General features: G+C 43.7%; 3 protein-coding genes across 3 annotated transcripts; 2 read left to right on the forward strand and 1 right to left on the reverse strand.

Annotated features, from left to right (window-relative positions):
* The first annotated feature begins 2972 nt into the window (after positions 1-2972).
* Positions 2973-6884, forward strand: LOC140565078 (NLR family CARD domain-containing protein 3-like). Its single transcript, XM_072690879.1, has 2 exons — positions 2973-3867; positions 4790-6884. The coding sequence occupies exons 1-2, from the start codon at positions 3026-3028 to the stop codon at positions 6882-6884; spliced, it is 2937 nt and encodes a 978-aa protein (XP_072546980.1). The 5' UTR covers positions 2973-3025.
* Positions 6885-11402: 4518 nt separating this feature from the next.
* On the forward strand, positions 11403-13361 carry LOC140565080 (stonustoxin subunit beta-like). Its single transcript, XM_072690881.1, has 2 exons — positions 11403-11479; positions 11600-13361. The coding sequence occupies exons 1-2, from the start codon at positions 11458-11460 to the stop codon at positions 12130-12132; spliced, it is 555 nt and encodes a 184-aa protein (XP_072546982.1). The 5' UTR covers positions 11403-11457; the 3' UTR covers positions 12133-13361.
* Positions 12707-20516, reverse strand: parlb (presenilin associated, rhomboid-like b). The gene is made up of 9 exons (XM_072690880.1): positions 20168-20516; positions 17073-17262; positions 16298-16438; positions 15467-15611; positions 15117-15266; positions 14829-14899; positions 14093-14194; positions 13864-13961; positions 12707-13344 (listed from the first exon to the last, which is right to left on the reverse strand). Exons 1-9 carry the CDS (start codon positions 20254-20256, stop codon positions 13230-13232), a joined length of 1101 nt encoding a protein of 366 aa, XP_072546981.1. The 5' UTR covers positions 20257-20516; the 3' UTR covers positions 12707-13229.
* Between the last annotated feature and the right edge of the window lie 1109 nt (positions 20517-21625).

Genomic DNA, 21625 nt, shown 5'->3' on the forward strand with positions numbered 1-21625 from the left:
AACTGCTGTGACTGAAGTGCTGAAGCTCTACACTTCATTATTTAATACTAATGTACTGATTAACTGATTAATTAAGTATGGCTGCAAAAGAACCATATACCTTTAGAAGTGTTGTAGTGAAGGTGCTCAGCGGAGGGATTCAGGGCTGGTGGACCGCAGCACTCCTCTACCAGTCCACCTGCGCGCCTGGGACTAACCTAGCTGATGTGCAGTGATGTAGCCCAGCCTCCTGACCGGCCATTACACCTCCTCAGAACCCCCAAACCTGCAGCAGTTACTGCATTCCTTCATTTAATGACTCGAATATCGGCGGTAAATCGTTAGATTCTGAGTTCCCAAGTGCAGCAAAGTTCTCAGAAGCTGCTGTTGGGTTTGAGGAGCCTGTCAGAGCCCCGGAGTTCGGTTCTGAGGTGGGTCCAGTTGGAGACGGAGCTGGAACGGTCAGCTCTCTCTCTCTCTGTCCTCCACACAGTCCAGTTAGCTAACGGCTTTACACCTTCAGCATTTCTGAGAAAGCTCTCCTCCACGGCTGGGTGGCGCTGCTGGGTGGTAGCCCGCCTGCTGAAGCTAGCTAGGTGTTCTCTGACAGGAACCGCAGCCTCAGCCCGCAGGCTAGCTGACTGGATTTGATCATTTTTGTGCTTCACATGTTCCAAAATCCCGTAATATGGTCATATAGAGTGAACGTGCTGAGCAAATATAATAATAATATTTTTAATAATGATATTTTTAATGGGATGTTTTATTAATTGACCGTAGTTTCACAGCTCTGACTGAAAGTAGCTAGCATTGAGCTAACTGTGGCGCTTCACAGTTTTTCGCGCCTTTTCCCCGAGCGCTCCTCTCTGCTCCAGCAGCTCCACTCTCTGCTGCTGTTGGTGTGAAACACCTCCATCAGGTCCAGCTCAGATCCAGTACCCTTATCTGATGCTGATGAGCACAGGGTTTCCATTCTGTGAGGTGGAAGATTTGGGCTGTGTTCGGTCAGGGATGGGGTGTGAGGGAAGATCCACAGGCTTTACAGTGTTTGGTTTCCAGACTGAGACTGGTGTGAGCTTCACTGTGGGTGGATGATCAGGTGGATGATCAGGTGGAGGGCTGGCTGGTACTTAGCTACAGCTTAACTCACGTCCATGAAACAGCCTGGCCTAGTGCCTGTAGAGAAGAAGTACTGCCAATAGAATAGGACTCCCTGGAGCAGATCATCATCATGACCCTATCGGCACCGTGGTGCCTAATGCCGGGCGTTAATACTTTTGGATGGGATGAGTTAGGTGGTTAGGTGGTTAGGTGGTGATCATCCAGCATTGTGACCTCACTAACGCTTTTGTGGCTGAATGCTATCAAATCCTCACAGCAATGCTCCTCAAAAGTCTAGCAGAACTAGCTAGTAGCTAATCATCCAGAGCTCTTCTTCACAGCTTCAGATTAACATGATCCTCACAGATCTAATCACTACCCCCTGATCAGACTTCCCTCATTCTAGTGGTTAAATGTAGGAACTTCTGAGGAGATCGGACTCCGGATTGTTCTGCTATCCAGTGTCGACCAGAGGAGGATGAGTTCCCTTCTGGTTCTTGGTCTCTTCCTCTGATCTGATGGAGTCCGATCCACTGCTAGGCTGGCCTGTTCCCTTTGGGCCTCGGACACAGATCTCTGTGTAGCTGCTTGGAGTGTGAATGTGAATGCGCGAATATGGAGGACGTTATGGTATTTGACTGCACAGGTAAAACCCCGCCCCCAGAGCAGAGAGGAGCTTTCACTTTCACCGCAGGTGGATGAAGACAGAGCTTCTGGCTGAAGAAGATCTAGAGGAGCCTCAGAAAGGTAGCAGTGCTCTCAGTTCACCTCAGGTGTGACTGTAGTGTTGTGTTTCTCTCTGTTAGTGATTCTGACCTTCAGTATCAGGCAGGTTTACACACTCAACCAGAACACACACACACACACACACACACACACACACTCACACACTCAGATACGCCACAAAGCAGGTTACGTGATCATTACCTGGAAAGGTGTTTCTTATCTAAACCGAAAGTGTGTATGTGTGTGTGTGTGTGTGTTTTAGTATACAGGTGTATCAGTAGCATATGAAATGAACAGTAGATCAGATCAGATCTGACTGTTTTCCAGTCTCATGTTTCAGAAACTGAAACAACACGGCTGTAGAAAAGCAGTGGAAGGTGCAGTAATGCTGTTTTGACCAGAAGACGGCGTCAGTGTGTTGGGTTTCATCGTTGGGGAGATGCTTTCTCTGGTTGAAAGGTTCTTTGGTGAGAGGTGTGGGCCTTAACATGCAGTGCTGCAGGCGTGGGGGGTTGGTGGAGGACAGCATACCAGAGCAGAGGGAGGGAGAGAGAAAGCTTGGTGTGTTGAATCAGAAATTTAAAGGTACAGCATCTAACAGGATAATGTGAGGGTAGCAGTGCAGGACCTCAAGCTGAAGAGATGTCAATGACCCAAAGCACACAATTAATTTTAGCGTCTAAAGAATGGTGGAGGTGATTGCTGCTACTAAAGGTGGATCTACAGGTTATTGCATTTAAGTGTTCACTTACTTTTTCTAGCCTGCAGTTCGTTATACTGAGGAGTGATTGATTCTATTGGTGACGTCAATAAAAGAAATTCCAGCGTTTCACAAATGACTGAATCCTTCATTTTCTCTCAGTGCTGTGTTGTTTGATCTTCACCGTATTGTTACACACTGAACACACACTCATTAACCTACACTGAGTCTTCCAGCATGTGTTCATCTGTTCACAGGGAGCAGAGCGAGAGTGTGAGTGTGTGAGGAGAGTAAACCCTCTACGATGGAGCTTCATCACTCCAGCAGTGGAGGAGGAAGCTCTGACCCACGGTGAGTAGGTTTCCATCAGCACTTACAGGAGTGAACACTGTCTCTTACACTCAGACTAAAGAAAGCATTTACTGAACACTTTACTCTCATTGTGGATCATCTGCTCTCAGGGGGAAGCCTGCAGAACCTCCAGAACCAAGCTGTGTGTCTGTGAGGAGCGACCGGTCCATGGAGTTTCCTCCTGAATTCAGCAGTGGAGGAGGGGAACCCAGCTGTGTGTCTATGAGGAGTGACCGTTCCATGGAGTTTCCTCCTGAATTCAGCAGTGGAGGACGAGAACCCAGCTGTGTGTCTATGAAGAGTGACCGTTCCATGGAGTTTCCTCCTGAATTCAGCAGTGGAGGACGAGAACCCAGCTGTGTGTCTGGGAAGAGTGACCGGTCCATGGAGTTTCCTCCTGAATTCAGCAGTGGAGGAGGGGAACCCAGCTGTGTGTCTATGAGGAGTGACCGTTCCATGGAGTTTCTTTCTGAATTCAGCAGTGGAGGACGAGAACCCAGCTGTGTGTCTATGAGGAGTGACCGGTCCATGGAGTTTCCTCCTGAATTCAGCAGTGGAGGACGAGAACCCAGCTGTGTGTCTGGGAAGAGTGACCGGTCCATGGAGTTTCCTCCTGAATTCAGCAGTGGAGGAGGGGAACCCAGCTGTGTGTCTATGAGGAGTGACCGTTCCATGGAGTTTCCTCCTGAATTCAGCAGTGGAGGACGAGAACCCAGCTGTGTGTCTGGGAAGAGTGACCGGTCCATGGAGTTTCCTCCTGAATTCAGCAGTGGAGGAGGGGAACCCAGCTGTGTGTCTATGAGGAGTGACCGTTCCATGGAGTTTCCTCCTGAATTCAGCAGTGGAGGAGGGGAACCCAGCTGTGTGTCTGGGAAGAGTGACCGGTCCATGGAGTTTCCTCCTGAATTCAGCAGTGGAGGACGAGAACCCAGCTGTGTGTCTGGGAAGAGTGACCGGTCCACTGGGAACCTTCCTGCATTCCACAGTAGATCAGCACTGTCTGATGCAAAGTGAGTTTCTGTCTTTCAGAAGCAATAGAACCTTGATACATAGAATACACACACACACACACACACACACACACAGTTTCATGGTTCTGACTTTAAACCTCTGCAGGGCAGTCCAGCAGGTCCAGTCTCTGGCTCTGTGGTACTGGTGTTTATTAGTAATCTGTGGAAATTTATTGACATGAATAAGAAAAATATCTGTCTAAAAACTAAAATCTAAAACTGACATCTTTAAGCCAAACACTGAAATTTCATTTACCATTTAATCATATTTTAATGATCATTTTAATGATCTACTCAGTCAGCCTGTGTTTGATGATGCAGGACGTAATGAAGTTGATCAGAGAGAAAGAAGATCTTCTCAACTCAGTAGAAATCACACTGTGAGGGTGGAGTTTATGTCCTCCATCCTCACACCTTCACTCAGAAACACCATACTTACTGTACACTTTATTAGCCCCTCTGGAAAGGGACCACCATAAGACCACTACTAAGCAGATTGGGGTGGTGGTCCATTCTCAGCACAGCAGTTTGTAGTGGAGTGTGTCTCCACTATGTCTAGTACACATCTGTGGTAGTGAACTAGGGCCCAGAGCGGTGTGTGTACTGGGGAGCAGAGAGGGTAAAGGGCCTTGCTCAAGGACCCAGCTAGACCTGCTGGACTGCCCTGCAGAGCTTGCCAAGCCTGGGAATCGAACCCACAACCCTGGAAATTGAACCCACAACCCTGTTACCGATAGCCCAGCGCTCTAACCGCTGAGCCACCACTGCCCCGTATCAGGCACAGTAGTGGTGTTGCTGAGGTGGCTGTGAGTCTGAGATCAGATGTACTTCAGTAAAATGATAACTGAAGTGTGAGAAACTGTTCAGTAGTTTGATATTTTGTGTTTCTGATGTTTGTGTTACTGTGTTTGACCCCCATCAGGCAGAGCTCCACAGAAGCAGCACCACACACACACACTCTGCTGGGGGGAACTAGACCCCTGCAGCAGGATTCTCAGCAACCAGTGGACAATGTCCTGCAGAGAGTTCTGCAGAGACACAAAAGCAGCATGAAGAAGAAGTACGAGAGCTTATTTGAGGGAATCAAATCAGAAGAGAATAAAACCCTCCTGAACAGGATTTACACACAGCTCTACATCATAGAGGGAGAGAGTGAAGGGGTGAATGAAGAACATGAGGTTCTACAGATGGAGAAAACGCCCAGGAGACACGGAGAACATCCTCCAATCAACTGCTCAGACATCTTTAAACCTCTACCAGATCATAAAGGTCTCAAACACAAGGAACCAGAAGATGCAGAACCTGCAGGGTCAGATCTCAGGAGTGTGCTGACTAAAGGCATTGCTGGAATTGGAAAAACCGTCTCTGTGCAGAAGTTCATTCTGGACTGGGCCGAGGGAAAGGCCAATCAGGATGTAGAGTTCATGTTTGTTCTTCCGTTCCGGGAGCTGAACCTGATTAAGGACCATCAGTACAGTCTTCATAGACTTCTGTGTGACTTCCATCCTGAGCTCAAAGACCTGGATGCAAAGATCTATGCTGATCTCAAAGCTGTGTTCATATTTGATGGTCTGGATGAAAGCAGAATTCCTCTGAACTTTGAGGAGTGTGAGAAAGTATCTGACATCACCATGACATCATCAGTGGGTGTGTTAATGACAAACCTCATCAGAGGAGATCTGCTTCCCTCTGCTCTAATCTGGATAACCTGCCGACCAGCAGCAGCCAATCAGATCCCTCCTAAACACATCAAGCGTGTGACGGAAATTCAGGGATTCAACGACCCACAGAAGGAGGAGTACTTCAGGAAGAGGATCAGTGACCAAGACCAAGCCCAGAAAATCATCTCCCACATTAAGACAGCGAGGAGCCTCCACATCATGTGCCACATTCCCGTCTTCTGCTGGATCTCAGCCACTGTGCTCCAGAGCTTCATCAAACATCATCACATGGAAATCCCTAAAACTCTGACTGAGATGTACTCCCACTTCCTGCTGACTCAGACCAACAGGAAGAACCAGAAGTATGACGAGAACCACGAGAGAGACCCAAAGAAACTGCTGAGATCCAACAGAACCGAGCTTCTGAAACTGGCTGAACTGGCTTTCAGACAGCTGATGAAGGGCAATGTGATGTTCTATGAAGAGGACCTGAGAGAGAGCGGTATTGACGTCACTGAGGCCTCAGTGTATTCTGGGGTTTTCACTGAGATCTTTAGGGAGGAATGTGTGCTGTACCAGAAGAAGGTCTACTGTTTTGTTCATCTGAGCTTTCAGGAGTTCCTGGCTGCTGTTCATGTGCTTCACTGCTACCAGAAGAAGAACCTGGAGCAACTGCAGTGTTTAAAATCAAATCGCAGACAGAGATCTGAAAAGGTATTAAAACTGTACAGAGAGTATGGTCTGAGTGGAACTGTGGATAAGGAATACAGAGAGAGCTCTAAAAGTGGTTTTGAACCAGAACACATAGAGAGGTCTAAGGCTGGTACCCTGAATCATCTGCTGATTCGAGTTCTGGATAAGGAATACACAGAGAGCTCTGAGGATGTTTCACTAGATGATCTGCTGAAAGTAGCTGTGGATAAAGCTGTAAGGAGTCAGAATGGACAGCTGGATCTTTTCCTCCGTTTCCTGCTGGGCATCTCACTGGAATCCAACCAGAGACTCCTACAGGGTCTACTGACCGACACACACACACACTCAGAGCAAACCACAGAGTACATTAAGAGCTTAATCAGAGGAGATCACGCTTCTCTTTCTACTGAGAGATCCATTAATCTGTTCCTCTGTCTGTCTGAAATGAAGGACCAGTCTCTCTCCAGAGAGCTTCAGGAGTATCTACAATCAGAGAAACACTCAGCAAAGAAGCTCTCTCCTGGACAGTGTTCAGCACTAGCCTGCATGCTTCTGACCTCAGAGGAGGTGCTGGAGGAGCTGGACCTGAGGAAATACAACACATCAGAGGAGGGCTATAGGAGACTGATCCCAGCTGTGACCGTCTGCAGAAGAGCTGTGTGAGTATTAGATCTGCATCAACACAACATCTACATCTCCACTCACACACCAGAGTGATGATGGAGCTGCAGATGTGTTCCTTATGGCTCTCGTGGCTCAGTGTTTACAAAACATGGGTGATTTGATCAGACCAGCTCTCAGGATCGTCAGTGAAAAAAGATCCAGTCCTGATCTGAAATGTCCAGGATGTTACACTGAGCTTTAGCCTAAAGTTCTAGCTGAGGGAACTGGGTCGGGTCTCCTCATGTGATCTAAAGAAAGCAGCTGTAGTGTCTAATGTGGAATAAGCAGGTCTAAGGTCTGACTGTGTTGAGTCTGATCTAAAGTGTTAGTGAACATCATGAAGTCATTAATATCAGACTTATCTAGTGAACAGCTCAGCAGCAGAAACTGTTCAAACCTACTCAGTTGATCAGATTCTAGGAGGATGATCTTTGTCCAGCATTAGAACAGACTGTGTTCTTAAGATTATTCCCCAGGAGATACTTGTTTACAGCATGACCTACGTAAGTGATACACCCCCACCTACCACCCCCATAATGCCACTGTACCTTCTGGACTGTAGGGGAATATCGGGGCTTGGTCAGTGTGAAAGAAGCAAATGGACATGTCCACCAGTAAATACATGATATCATATTATAATATAATATTATAGATTATGATCTACTCTTTGCAGACTTGCTGACTGTTCTCTCACCAAGGACTCCTGTGGAGCTCTCTGCTCTGCTCTACAGTCAGTAAACTCCTCCCTGAAAGAGCTGGACCTCAGTAACAATGACCTGCAGGACTCAGGAGTGGAGCTGCTCTCTGCTGGACTGAAGAGTTCACACTGTAAACTGGAGACACTCAGGTGAGAGTTCTGTCAGTTACATTATAAATAATTAATAATAAGGTCTGTTAGTAACATACTTCATTATTTTGATACTAAAAGTATCATTAGAGATTTCACGATAAATAAAGCAGAAAATAAGTTTGGTGTAATATTATAAAATGTTTTCATTGATGAGTAAAATGTTATATTTTTGAAGAAAATAGTTAAATATAATGAACCCCAAATTATAGAATGACCATAGTTTTACAGGTAGACACTCTCACTGATCACTGACTTTATGTTTATTTGGGTTTATTCTAATGTTATATAGAGCTAATTGCAGGTAGACACTCACTGACCACTGACTTTATGTTTATTTGGGTTTATTCTAATGTTATATAGAGTTAATTACAGGTAGACACTCTCACTGATCACTGACTTTATGTTTATTTGGGTTTATTCTAATGTTATATAGAGTTAATTACAGTTAGACACTTTCACTGACCACTGACTTTGTTTATTTGGGTTTATTCTTATGTTATATAGAGTTAATTACAGGTAGACGCTCTCACTGACCACTGACTTTATGTTTATTTGGGTTTATTCTAATGTTATATAGAGTTAATTACAGTTAGACACTTTCACTGACCACTGACTTTGTTTATTTGGGTTTATTCTAATGTTATATAGAGTTAATTACAGGTAGACACTCTCACTGACCACTGACTTTATGTTTATTTGGGTTTATTCTAATGTTATATAGAGTTAATTACAGGTAGTCGCTCTCACTGACCACTGACTGTGTATTTAGGTGCATTCTAATGTTATATAGAGCAAATTGCAGGTAGACACTCTCACTGACCACTGACTTTATGTTTATTTGGGTTTATTCTAATGTTATATAGAGCTAATTGCAGGTAGACACTCTCACTGACCACTGACTTTCTGTTTATTTGGGTTTATTCTACTGTTATATAGAGTTAATTGCCGGTAGACACTCTCACTGATCACTGACTTTATGATTATTTGGGTTTATTCTAATGTTATATAGAGTTAATTGCAGGTAGACGCTCTCACTGATCACTGACTTTATGATTATTTGGCTTTATTCTATTGTTATATAGAGTTAATTACAGGTAGACGCTCTCACTGATCACTGACTTTATGATTATTTGGGTTTATTCTATTGTTATATAGAGTTAATTACAGGTAGACACTCACTGATCACTGACTCTATGATTATTTGGGTTTATTCTAATGTTATATAGAGTTAATTACAGGTAGACGCTCTCACTGATCACTGACTTTATGATTATTTGGGTTTATTCTATTGTTATATAGAGTTAATTGCAAGTAGACGCTCTCACTGATCACTGACTTTATGATTATTTGGGTTTATTCTATTGTTATATAGAGTTAATTACAGGTAGACACTCTCACTGACCACTGACTTTATGTTTATTTGGGTTTATTCTAATGTTATATAGAGTTAATTACAGGTAGACACTCTCACTGACCACTGACTGTGTATTTAGGTGCATTCTAATGTTATATAGAGCAAATTGCAGGTAGACACTCTCACTGACCACTGACTTTATGTTTATTTGAGTTTATTTTAATGTTATATAGAGTTAATTACAGGTAGACACTCTCACTGACCACTGACTTTATGTTTATTTGGGTTTATTCTAATGTTATATAGAGTTAATTGCAGGTAGACACTCTCGCTGATCACTGACTTTATGATTATTTGGGTTTATTCTAATGTTATATAGAGTTAATTACAGGTAGACACTCTCACTGATCACTGACTTTATGATTATTTGGGTTTATTCTAATGTTATATAGAGTTAATTACAGGTAGACACTCTCATTGATCACTGACTTTATGATTATTTGGGTTTATTCTAATGTTATATAGAGTTAATTACAGGTAGACACATCTTCTAATGGCAGATGCTGTTTGATTGAAGGATTTCTTGTTACAGCTAATGTTCTACATAATGTTGCCTGCTTTCCCTGAGGGGAATAAGAGTTAACCAAAAAAAAGGTTCAAATTAGGTGGGATTAACAGAAAAATATTTAGATGGGATGTCAATGAAAGAGAAGGGCAACATAAGGGAGAATCCTGGGAAAAACGAGAGGGTTGCCAGGCATGCTTTTTTTCTCCTGGCATTAACAGTGTGTCATATCTGGATAGTACCTTGATCTACTTTGGCCTGCTTTTATTTACACTTTTCACTAAAATGCATTCCCAGTGTGGCCAGATTAGATCTGACTTTATCTTCCTGTGTAGAAAGAACTTCAACACTCATGAGAATTTCAGAATTTCACTAACAGTGGGTTTGATAAATTAAATATTTGTCAAGTTAAATATTTATAATTAAATAAAATAATAAAATATTTGTAAAACCCAAAATAAAGTAGTATTGAATTGTGTATTAATGTAAACTAGTGTATTAATGGTCATTATATAGCTCTTCTACAGGCTGAAACAAACTTACTGCTGACTCTTTATCCTTTCTCCCTGCAGATTGTCTGGGTGTATGATTACAGAAGAAGGCTGTTCTTCTCTGGCTTCAGCTCTGAAATCAAAGCCCTCCCACCTGAGAGAACTGGATTTGAGCTATAATCACCCAGGAGAGTCTGGAGTGAAGCTGCTCTCTGATCTACTGGAGGATCCACACTGTACACTGGAGAAACTACTGTGAGTTGTGGTCTTACTGAGACAGATTCATAAAATTCATAAGATTCATAAAAACATTATTTTATAAGTGAGTAGGAACATCGTGACCAGATTCAAAGAGCTCTCTGAGGCCTTCAGAAAGAAGCTTGGAGATGCAGAGGAGTCTGGTAAGGGAGTTAATTGAAATCTCAGAACAAATAGAAATCAGCCGTTCCACTGTCCACTAAATCATTTACAAGTGGGACAGCTGACCAACATGGCCAGGTCAGAGCGCCCTAGCAAGTTCAGCCCAAGAGCAGAAGCTTAAGTTGAGTAAAGAAGTCTACAACAATTCTAAAATGTCATCACTGGATCTACAGGTAGCTCTTGAACACCGTTGATTTCAAAGTACAGCATCTATCTTTAGAAAGACACCAAACACATTTGAGCTTCATTAAGGAACTCCTTACTGTAAAAAAAAAAAACAGTTCTCCAGAAAACACCTAGACCAATGCCAGGACCTCTGGAACTCTGGAATGATCTTTGGACAGGTGAATCCAGAGTTTGATAATTTGAGTCCAGTAACGGAGGACATGTTTGGTGTAAACCAGACACAGCAACCAGACAAAGCTCTTCATTACTGATCTAACAGTGGATTTGGGCCTTTTTTTAGAGATGGAGCGGCTGTTCTAGTCTGCTTTGTGAAGGTCAGTTGTGTTCCTGTGTGGGTTCTCTAATCCTCTCTGTGTTGAGGAGAACCTGAGGGAACGTGGCCTCTGTGTCTCCTCATTTCCCCATCATTTCTACCCCAGTGAAACACAAAGTCATGAAGAAGCTCTTAAGAGTTGCTGAACACTCAGGTGCTCTTAAATAAAGCAGCAGAAATGAGAAGGTTCTTCACCAAAGTTCTGCTCAGAAGAAGTTCTAGAGGTGCCGATAGTTTTACACTTTATTGCTCCAATTAATGAATCCTTAATTAAAGAGGGTTTAGTTTCTGAAAGCAGTTTCAGTCTTATTAACCACAAACACACTTTATCACCTTTACCATCTTAACCACAGCAGTGTGTGTGTTTAGGGTGGAGCATGGAGGGAAGATCAGGATGGAGCCAGGACTAAAGAAATGTAAGATACACACACTCTATAATATTATTTGTGCTGTCCAGCCTAATTACTGTGTGTGTGTGTAGATCATATGTACAGTGTGTTCTCTCCTCTAACATGTGTGTGTGTGGGTGTGTGCAGATGCCTGTAAGCTCACTCTGGACCAAAACACAGCACACACTCGTGTCTCTCTGTCTGAGGGGAACAGAAAGGCTAAGTGGGGGAGAAAAGATCAGCCGTATCCGGATCATCCAGACAGGTTTAAACACTGGCAGCACGTTCTGAGTGTGGAGAGTCTGACTGGACGCTGTTACTGGGAGGCTAAATGGAGAGGACTGGGGGCTGCTGTAGCCGTGTCTTACAGAGGAATCATGAGGAAAGGAGGGGATGAAGATGGCCGGTTTGGATTCAATCATCAGTCCTGGAGTCTGGAATACTTTAATAGCTGGTACTGTGTTTATCACAATGGCCAGAAGATTGGTGAATTTCCCCACCGACACCAGTCTGGAAGAGTGGGAGTGTATCTGGACTGGTCAGCCGGCATTCTGACCTTCTACAGTGTCTCACCCGACACACACACACTGACCCACATACACACACTCCACACCACGTTCACTGAGCCGCTCCACGCAGGGTTCTGGGTTTATCGTAACTCCTCAGTGTGTGTGAGATAGTCTAGACTCTACACAGGATCTGGACTAACGACTAAGAACTTTATCTTACTCTGAAATGTTTGAGTGATAGGTGGTGAAGGTTGTGTGCGTGTAACTTTTTCAGGACAGTCTGTCGTTCCGAGTCTGCTTTTTAACTCTTTCGTGACAGTCTGAGCTGAAATAATTCAGGACAAAGTGACGTGTTAAGTACTTGTGTACATTATGGATTTAGTGAATAGTTGATACCTTTGTATTTACTTCTATCAAATGATATTCAGGTATAATAACTAGTTACTGGCAGTGATGAACACAAGACCTTTCAGTGCTGTTGAAAGATCAGTTCTTAATTTTTTTTACATTACAGCAAAAAAAGTGCTTTATCGTGTTAAGAAGGTTTCAGGAAGAAGATCAGGGATTCCTCCAGATGGATGATGGTACTGAAGTTAGAGTGGCTGGGGTGTGTTTAGTGTTGCAGTTGTAAATGTAGATGTGACTCGTCTTTACTAGACGTCTGAGCAGGGGAGAACTACCTTTTCCACATGGCTGTAAATGAGCTGATGTGGTTCTCTGGTTCTCACAGACAGACCAGGCGTCATTTTCTGACCTTAAATAAACATTTTATTAATTTTTCCAAAAGAAAAAAAACAAACAAACAGATCTGCAGATTCTACACCATGTATGTTTCTGTACAGCTTCAGAGCGGTGCGGCCTGCAGGTTCTGGAGCCGGACCACCCTGCTGGACCATCCCTCCGGACCTCACGCCCCTCATTTAGAGGTTTGGTTTGAGCTCTAAAAATGACCTCGGTTTCACTGCTCTGACTGGAGGAGCTACTTTACACACAGACTGACAGCACGTTCTGAATGAAAGGAGGTCAGCTGACCTCTCCAGGCTCCACCCACTAACCCCGCCCACTGATATTTTACTTAGTGTTGGAGGAGCTTTAATAATGAATCTGTTAGGCTCGTCTTACTGAGCAGCATTAGCTGCGGAGAAACAATTTTGTGGGCGGAGCCTGAATATGTTAATTAAAGATGTACCTGAGTGGGATTATTACTGTGTGTGTGTGTAAGAATGTCTGTGGTCCGTCTGTCTGTCCTGTCGTTCTCTCCTGGCCCTCTAGAGGGAGCCGTTTCCTCCGGAGCCGGGGCCGCGGGTCCTGAAGTTGTGCCAGATCTTCACCAGCGGCTCCCTGTTTTTCCAGATCAGCTCATGACCGTACATGATGTACCATCTACACACACACACACACACACACAGTGTAAATACATTAAGGTGACTATGTGACTCTGCCTCACAAAACAAACACTTTCTAAGAACAATAAACAACATTCTCTAATAGTTAATTAATTATTAATGACTGTTAATAAATTAACTATTATTAATGACATGATTAAATGTTTCTATTTAAACATTAATATTACTTAATACTAAATTATATTGTAATATACTATTAATAGTACTAAAACTACTACTGATAAGTAAACGTATATTACAGATATTAATTAATAACAGCAATAATTAGATTATACAAACTATTGATCATCATGAATGACTGATTTTGTCTACAGTTTGTTTTGAATAATTAATTCATAACTAATAAATCAGTAAACTAAGGGCAAAACAGATCAATAAGCCACGATCAGCTTCTTTAATATTTATGTAAACATGTTTCCAGTAAATAAACAAGAGGATTATTTACACAAAGTAGAGGAGAGAGGGTGTGTGTGTGTGTGTGTGCGCTGTCACTCACATGCCAAACAGAGCACCTCCTAAATGTGCAGCGTGGTCAAAGAAGCGCCATCCCATAATCAGGCCAGCCGTATCCAGGGCAACAATGGCCTTCAGTGCCTGTGACGTCACGACCGGCGAAAGGTCAATAAGGAAAGTGTGTTTATGACGTTAACGACCAATCACTCACACACACCATTAACAAAGCCCATACACACATAATCGGAGTGTGTGTGTGTGTGTGTACTTACATTTCCAGCAGTGAAGGTGTACATGGGGAGGAAGATGATGGCCAGTTTAGCTTCAGGCATCTTTGTGCACACGGCCGCCAGTACAGTCATAATAGCCCCCGACTGAAACAGAATATTGAATATAATCAATTTATAATAATAAACACTGCCAATCAAACCTGGATCAATAAATGCATTAAACAGAGCAGCCTTGTCCTGAAATACTCTGTAAAGTTCATATGATCCACACGCTCATTCTGACAGACTGTAATACACTACAGGAAGTGTAGGGGGCGCTCTATAATGCTCTATAATGCTCATATGATCCACACGCTCATTCTGACAGACTGTAATACACTACAGGAAGTGTAGGGGGCGCTCTATAATGCTCTATAATGCTCATATGATCCACACGATCATTCTGACAGACTGTAATACACTACAGGAAGTGTAGGGGGCGCTCTATAATGCTCATATGATCCACACGATCATTCTGACAGACTGTAATACACTACAGGAAGCGTAGGGGGCGCTCTATAATGCTCTATAATGTTCATATGATCCACACGCTCATTCTGACAGACTGTATTACACTACAGGAAGCGTAGGGGGCGCTCTATAATGATCATATGATTATTTCATGATATTTATGATATTAAATAATAATAAAAAATAGCTATAACAAAGTTAATTTACCAAAAAAATCTATTATTCTTCTTTGATAATAATTATTTTCTTTTGATGATGTAAAACTCACCGCGCCCAGTGATGGTCCTAACCGGCCTGTGGCTGTTTTGCACACATAACTGACAAATGTGGAGATTACACCTGAAACACACACACACACACATACACACACATACACACACATACACACACATACACACACACACACACACAGCATTAAGATATTTAAGATAAGTTAAGATATTTTCCAGCTGCAGAGCATCTCGTTCTGTTGGTCTGTGCTTCTTTATGCTGTCTGTAAATGCTCGTGTCCAGCTTTCTGTCTGACACACACACACACACACACACACACACTTACCTGCAGACAGGTACATAGCGAGGAACTGCTCTTTGCCCAACATGCTGACGACGCTGGACGAGAAGCTCCACAGGACGTACATGTTGGCGGCCATGTGGAACAGAGAGTAATGACTGAAGGTGGATAGCAGCATCGGCCAGCACAGCGTTTCTACAACACACACACACACACACACACACACACACACACACACACACCTTTACCACCAATGCAGCAAAAACACCAAAACAGCCCCAAGTTTACTTCTTTAGTTTAGCACCAGAGCTAAAAGGATAATGTAGCTAACAAGCAGTAGAAGCTTAAAGCCTTCAGCCCTGCGCGAGAGAGGCGGAGGGGCGGGGTTTACGCACTGGAGGCGGGGTTAGAGATGAAGTACTTCAGCATGGAGCGCTGCAGGGACGGGATTCTCCAACAACAGAACACCAGAACGTTGGCCGCTATGATCCCCGTGACGGTTCTCTGGCCTTCACTCAGATCGTTCCACCACTGATTTACCTGGAATAAGAAACACACGCAGACCCGATGTTCCACAGGCTTGAACACAGAGGTTCCTTCACTGTTCTAGAACCTGGTACAGAGGTTCTTTAATCTGTAATCTTATCAGACCGAACATTTCACACCCCAGAAACGTGGAGGTTTCTCTGTAGGACATGTTTAGCGTGGATAGAACATGTTCTGTCATGTGCAAAGAGCGAGGAACCTCAGCATTAAGTAAAGGTTCTGTATCCATTCTGGAAGCTTAGCTAGAACTCAATGCTCACGTCAGGAGTAGCAGAGTCGTGACACTGGGTCTACATGCATCGGTTAGGCTGTGAACATCGGAAGCTCACCTGTACGACCTGGCTAATTCCAGTTAGCCCCCTGAGAGGAACTGTACTGTAATGAAGAGGTTAGCTTAGCTTAGCACTAGCGTGCTAGTTGATTAGCCTGTGCCACGCCTCTGAGCACTGAGGAGGGGCTGGAGATTGGTTGATTCCTAATATCTACCCATTACTACTAACCAATAATTTAATAATGAATTCCTAACGCTGGCCCAGCTCCTCAAGACCGACCAATGGGAGAGCTCAGTGGGCTGTCTCTGCCCAGATACCATAAAATAAACAATCCTGATTGGATGAACCTGTTTCTTCTATGAAAATAAAAACTGAACGCTGGAATCAGAGCTTCACTTCCATACACACCTGTTTACGGAAAGCTCCGTGTTTCTGTGGCCGCAACTTATCCAGCCAATCAGCTCGCACCTCGTCAAAGTAGCTCTGAACGCGAGACTTCAGGCTTTCGTACTGCCAGATCGCCGCCGCGCCGAACGTACAGCCTGTAAACTGACCTGGAGTCAATATCACATCACATCACATCACACACACACACTTTCGATGGCCATTTTATCAGAAACACCTGCCACACAGCTGCACTGACGTACTCCTGTGGTGTCCAGTGGCCAGAACTGTGAGGACTGCATGGTCCCATCACCCCTTCTCATGTGTAGAATCAGAGTCAGGAGCAGAAGATCAGCTGCAGATGATCAGAACGTGGTTGGAGAGGATTATTCTGGAGGAGTCTGGAGTCTGATTTAAACCTCAGACGTTTAGTCTGGTCTGATCTTGATTGATGGTTGAAGTGAGGGGTGAAGAAGATCACCATCATGGCCAGATCAGAAAGAAGGGTGGAGATGCAGAGGAGTCTGGGAAGGGGTTTAAACTGATCTCAGAACAGTCAGAGGTCAGCCGCTGTTCCACCATCCACTAAATCATCTACAAGAGGAACAGCTGACCAACATGACCAGATCAGACCGTCCCAACAAGATCAGCCCAGCAGCAGAACCTCAGGATGAGTGAGGAGGTCTCCAGTGGGGCTGGGCTATATAACGGCAATAGCAGCAGCAGGTGGGCTCTGTGTGTCTGTACACTGAGGTGTTTCTGATAAAGTGGCCGGTTACAGTGCGAGTGCAGTACCTACCCCCACTGTGAACACCAGCGGCTTCACCAGTCTGCCAAACGACCTGTCGGGCTGGAGTGGGGTGGGCTGGTCTAATGGTGGAGCCATTCCCTTCTTCTGCACCAGCTCACCCTGCTCCGCCTCCTGCTTCGGCTCCGCCTTCTTCATGGCCTTCCGGAAACCGCATCTCTGCTGATTTTGAAGGAGAAACCTACACACACACACACACACACACACACACACACACACACACACACACACACACAGAGAGAGAGATTACCAACAACAGATACAGCCTCTAATGTACCTCTATTCTAGGCTAAGACCCTGCTCACACACAACTAACCCTAATACTACCACCGCTACTACTACTACTGCTGCTGCTGCTGCTGTTACCCCCTCTACTACCATACTAACCCTACTACTACTACTGCTGCTGCTGCTGTTGTTACCCCCTCTACTACCATACTAACCCTACTACTACTACTACTACTACCATACTAACCCTACCACTACTACTGCTGCTGCTGCTGCTGTTACCCCCTCTACTACCATACTAACCCTACTACTACTACTACTACTACCATACTAACCCTACTACTACTACTGCTGCTGCTGCTGTTGTTACCCCCTCTACTACCATACTAACCCTACTACTACTACTACTACTACCATACTAACCCTACCACTACTACTGCTGCTGCTGCTGCTGTTACCCCCTCTACTACCATACTAACCCTACTACTACTACTACTACTACTACTAACCCTACTACTACTACTACTACTACTAACCCTACCACTACTACTGCTACTACTACCATACTAACCCTACTACTACTACCATACTAACCCTACTACTACTACTAACATACTAACCCTACTACTACTACTACTACTACTGCTGCTGCTGCTACCCCCTCTACTACCATACTAACCCTACCACTACTACTGCTACTACCATACTAACCCTACTACTACCATACTAACCCTACCACTACTACTGCTACTACCATACTAACTCTACCACTACTACTGCTACTACCATACTAACCCTACTACTACCATACTAACCCTACTACTACTACTACTACTGCTGCTGCTGCTGCTACCCCCTCTACTACCATACTAACCCTACCACTACTACTGCTACTACCATACTAACCCTACTACTACTTCTGCCTCTCCTATTTCTACTACTGGTACTCCTTCTAACTCTACTAGTAACACTACTACTAACTATTAACTAGTTAATATCACCACTAATCCACCACCTCCAACAATAATAACAATCATTTTAATAATAAAACTAGCGCTACAATCAACTCTGTAATAAAACACAGCAGCAGACTAACACTAATATTAAATCATACACACACTAATAATCATTTTAATAATAAAACTAACACTAATATTAAATCATACACACACTAATAATCATTTTAATAATAAAACTAACACTAATATTAAATCATACAGCATTAAATCATACACACACTAATAATCATTTTAATAATAAAACTAACACTAATATTAAATCATACAGCATTAAATCATACACACACTAATAATCATTTTAATAATAAAACTAACACTAATATTAAATCATACAGCATTAAATCATACACACACTAATAATCATTTTAATAATAAAACTAACACTAATATTAAATCATACAGCATTAAATCATTTAAGGCCTTGAAACCAATTACTAATGTTAATCGTTTCAGGGCACATCATCAATAATTTCTCACTTCACAAATAATGATAATAATATGAATATAATAAACAACACTAATATTAATTGTATTCAGGACGGCTCTGCAACTCCAATCAGCACTAATACCCCACCTCACTAACACCACTGACCCCAACACCACTGCCCCTCACACCGCTACTCCCAACACCACTGCCCCTCACACCGCTACTCCCAACACCACTGCCCCAACACCACTGCCCCCAACACCACTAACACCACTGCCCCTCACACTGCTACTCCCAACACCACTGCCCCTCACACCGCTACTCCCAACACCACTGCCCCAACACCACTGCCCCCAACACCACTAACACCACTGCCCCTCACACTGCTACTCCCAACACCACTGCCCCCAACACCACTGCCCCTCACACTGCTACTCCCAACACCACTGCCCCAACACCACTGCCCCTCACACTGCTACTCCCAACACCACTGCCCCAACACCACTGTCCCTCACACTGCTACTCCCAACACCACTGCCCCCAACACCACTAACACCACTGCCCCTCACACTGCTACTCCCAACACCACTGCCCCTCACACCGCTACTCCCAACACCACTGCCCCAACACCACTGCCCCTCACACTGCTACTCCCAACACCACTGCCCCTCACACCGCTACTCCCAACACCACTGCCCCAACACCACTGCCCCCAACACCACTAACACCACTGCCCCTCACACTGCTACTCCCAACACCACTGCCCCAACACCACTGCCCCCAACACCACTGCCCCTCACACTGCTACTCCCAACACCACTGCCCCCAACACCACTAACACCACTGCCCCTCACACTGCTACTCCCAACACCACTGCCCCAACACCACTGCCCCCAACACCACTGCCCCTCACACTGCTACTCCCAACACCACTGCCCCAACACCACTGCCCCTCACACTGCTACTCCCAACACCACTGCCCCCAACACCACTGCCCCTCACACTGCTACTCCTAATACCACTAACACCACTGCCCCAACACCACTACTCCTATCACTGCTACTACCACTAATAATAATAATAATAATAAACAACAGCAGCAGCATCATCATCATCATCATTCCATCATAACAACAATAAGTCTGATATTATTTTTTATTTGACTGAAATTATGAATCCTACTGATATTAAAACTCACTGCTGGGAGCTCAATTAAACCCCTGCGCGCGCATGAGCCTGGGGTGGCAGTTAATGCCCCCTGTGTGTCTGTGTTTGCCCCTGGCTGGCTCGTGGTGTGACATACAGCCTGTGTGTGTGTGTGTGTGTGTGTGTGTGTGTGTGTGTGTGTGTGTGTGTTCACCCTGGTGTGCAGTAGAGCGTGTGTGTAACAGCCCGTCTGTGAGTGTGTTTACCCTCTGTGTGCCCCGCGTTGGTGCAGAACTGCCCCTGTCGCCCGGATCCATACTGTCCAACTGCCCGCTCTACTCCTCCACGCCATCATCTGCCCCTCATCGTCCCGCTGCAGCGCTCAGCAGCGCCCCCGGCGGAGCGGAGGAGCCCCAGCAGCGCCTCGGCTAACACTGGCAGCTTCACACTGCGGGGGAGTCAACTACATAATAAAGGTCTGCGCGCTGCAGGGGCACGAGGGCACGAGCTGCAGAGCAGCAACATGCACATTACCAGGGGATAAACTACATAACAACAGTCTGCACACTTCCAGCACAATTTTAATATGCATGTGCATGATATATATTTAAATTAAAAACATTAAAATATAAATAAATAAATATGAAACCCAGAAGCATTTAAATGCGGATTAAAATGATTAAAATAAGTTATTAAAAAAATCCTGGCTTTATATTCATTAAATGTACTAGATTAGTCTTATATAGTGGCGTGTTAGATTTGTGTTATGTAGTAGTGTATTAGATTTGTGTTATATAATGGTTTATTAGATTTTAATTATATAGTGGTGCAATGGATTTGTGTTATATAGTAGTGTATTAGAATTGTGGTACGTAGTGGTGTATTAGATTTGTTTTATATAGTGGCATATTAGATTTGTGTTATGTAGTGGTGTTTTTGATTTGTGTTATGTAGTGGTGTATTACATTTCTGGTATATAGTGTTGTTTTTTTCAAGTTATATAGTGCTGGTGTATTAGATTTGTGTTATATAGTGCTGGTGTATTAGATTTGTGTTATATAGTGCTGGTGTATTAGATGTGTGTTATATAGTGCTGGTGCATTAGATGTGTGTTATATAGTGCTGGTGTATTAGATTTGTGTTATATAGTGCTGGTGTATTAGATGTGTGTTATATAGTGCTGGTGTATTAGATTTGTGTTATATAGTGCTGGTGTATTAGATGTGTGTTATACAGTGCTGGTGTATTAGATTTGTGTTATATAGTGCTGGTGTATTAGATGTGTGTTATATAGTGCTGGTGTATTAGATTTGTGTTATATAGTGGTGGTGTATTAGATGTGTGTTATATAGTGCTGGTGTATTAGATTTGTGTTATATAGTGCTGGTGTATTAGATGTGTGTTATATAGTGCCGGTGTATTAGATGTGTGTTATATAATGGTGTATTAGATTTGTGTTATATAGTGCTGGTGTATTAGATGTGTGTTATATAGTGGTGTATTAGATTTGTGTTATATAGTGCCGGTGTATTAGATGTGTGTTATATAATGGTGTATTAGATTTGTGTTATATAGTGCTGGTGTATTAGATGTGTGTTATATAGTGCTGGTGTATTAGATTTGTGTTATATAGTGCTGGTGTATTAGATGTGTGTTATATAGTGCTGGTGTATTAGATGTGTGTTATATAGTGGTGTATTAGATTTGTGTTATATAGTGCCGGT

Source organism: Salminus brasiliensis, chromosome 11 (genome assembly GCF_030463535.1).
Source record: "Salminus brasiliensis chromosome 11, fSalBra1.hap2, whole genome shotgun sequence".
In the NCBI taxonomy this organism is placed as follows: domain Eukaryota; kingdom Metazoa; phylum Chordata; class Actinopteri; order Characiformes; family Bryconidae; genus Salminus; species Salminus brasiliensis.

Coding starts and splice junctions, on each gene's coding strand:
- LOC140565080 (XM_072690881.1), top strand. CDS start 11,458: ATGGAGCCAGGACTAAAGAAAT. Junction 11,480..11,599: donor GGAGCCAGGACTAAAGAAAT/GTAAGATACACA, acceptor GGGTGTGTGCAG/ATGCCTGTAAGCTCACTCTG.
- LOC140565078 (XM_072690879.1), top strand. CDS start 3,026: ATGGAGTTTCCTCCTGAATTCAGCAGTGGAGGAGGGGAACCCAGCTGT. Junction 3,868..4,789: donor TCAGCACTGTCTGATGCAAA/GTGAGTTTCTGT, acceptor GACCCCCATCAG/GCAGAGCTCCACAGAAGCAG.
- parlb (XM_072690880.1), bottom strand. CDS start 20,256: ATGATGGCGTGGAGGAGTAGAGCGGGCAGTTGGACAGTATGGATCCGG. Junction 17,263..20,167: donor CAACGCGGGGCACACAGAGG/GTAAACACACTC, acceptor GTGTGTGTGTAG/GTTTCTCCTTCAAAATCAGC. Junction 15,267..15,466: donor CATCTCTAACCCCGCCTCCA/GTGCGTAAACCC, acceptor TGTGTGTTGTAG/AAACGCTGTGCTGGCCGATG.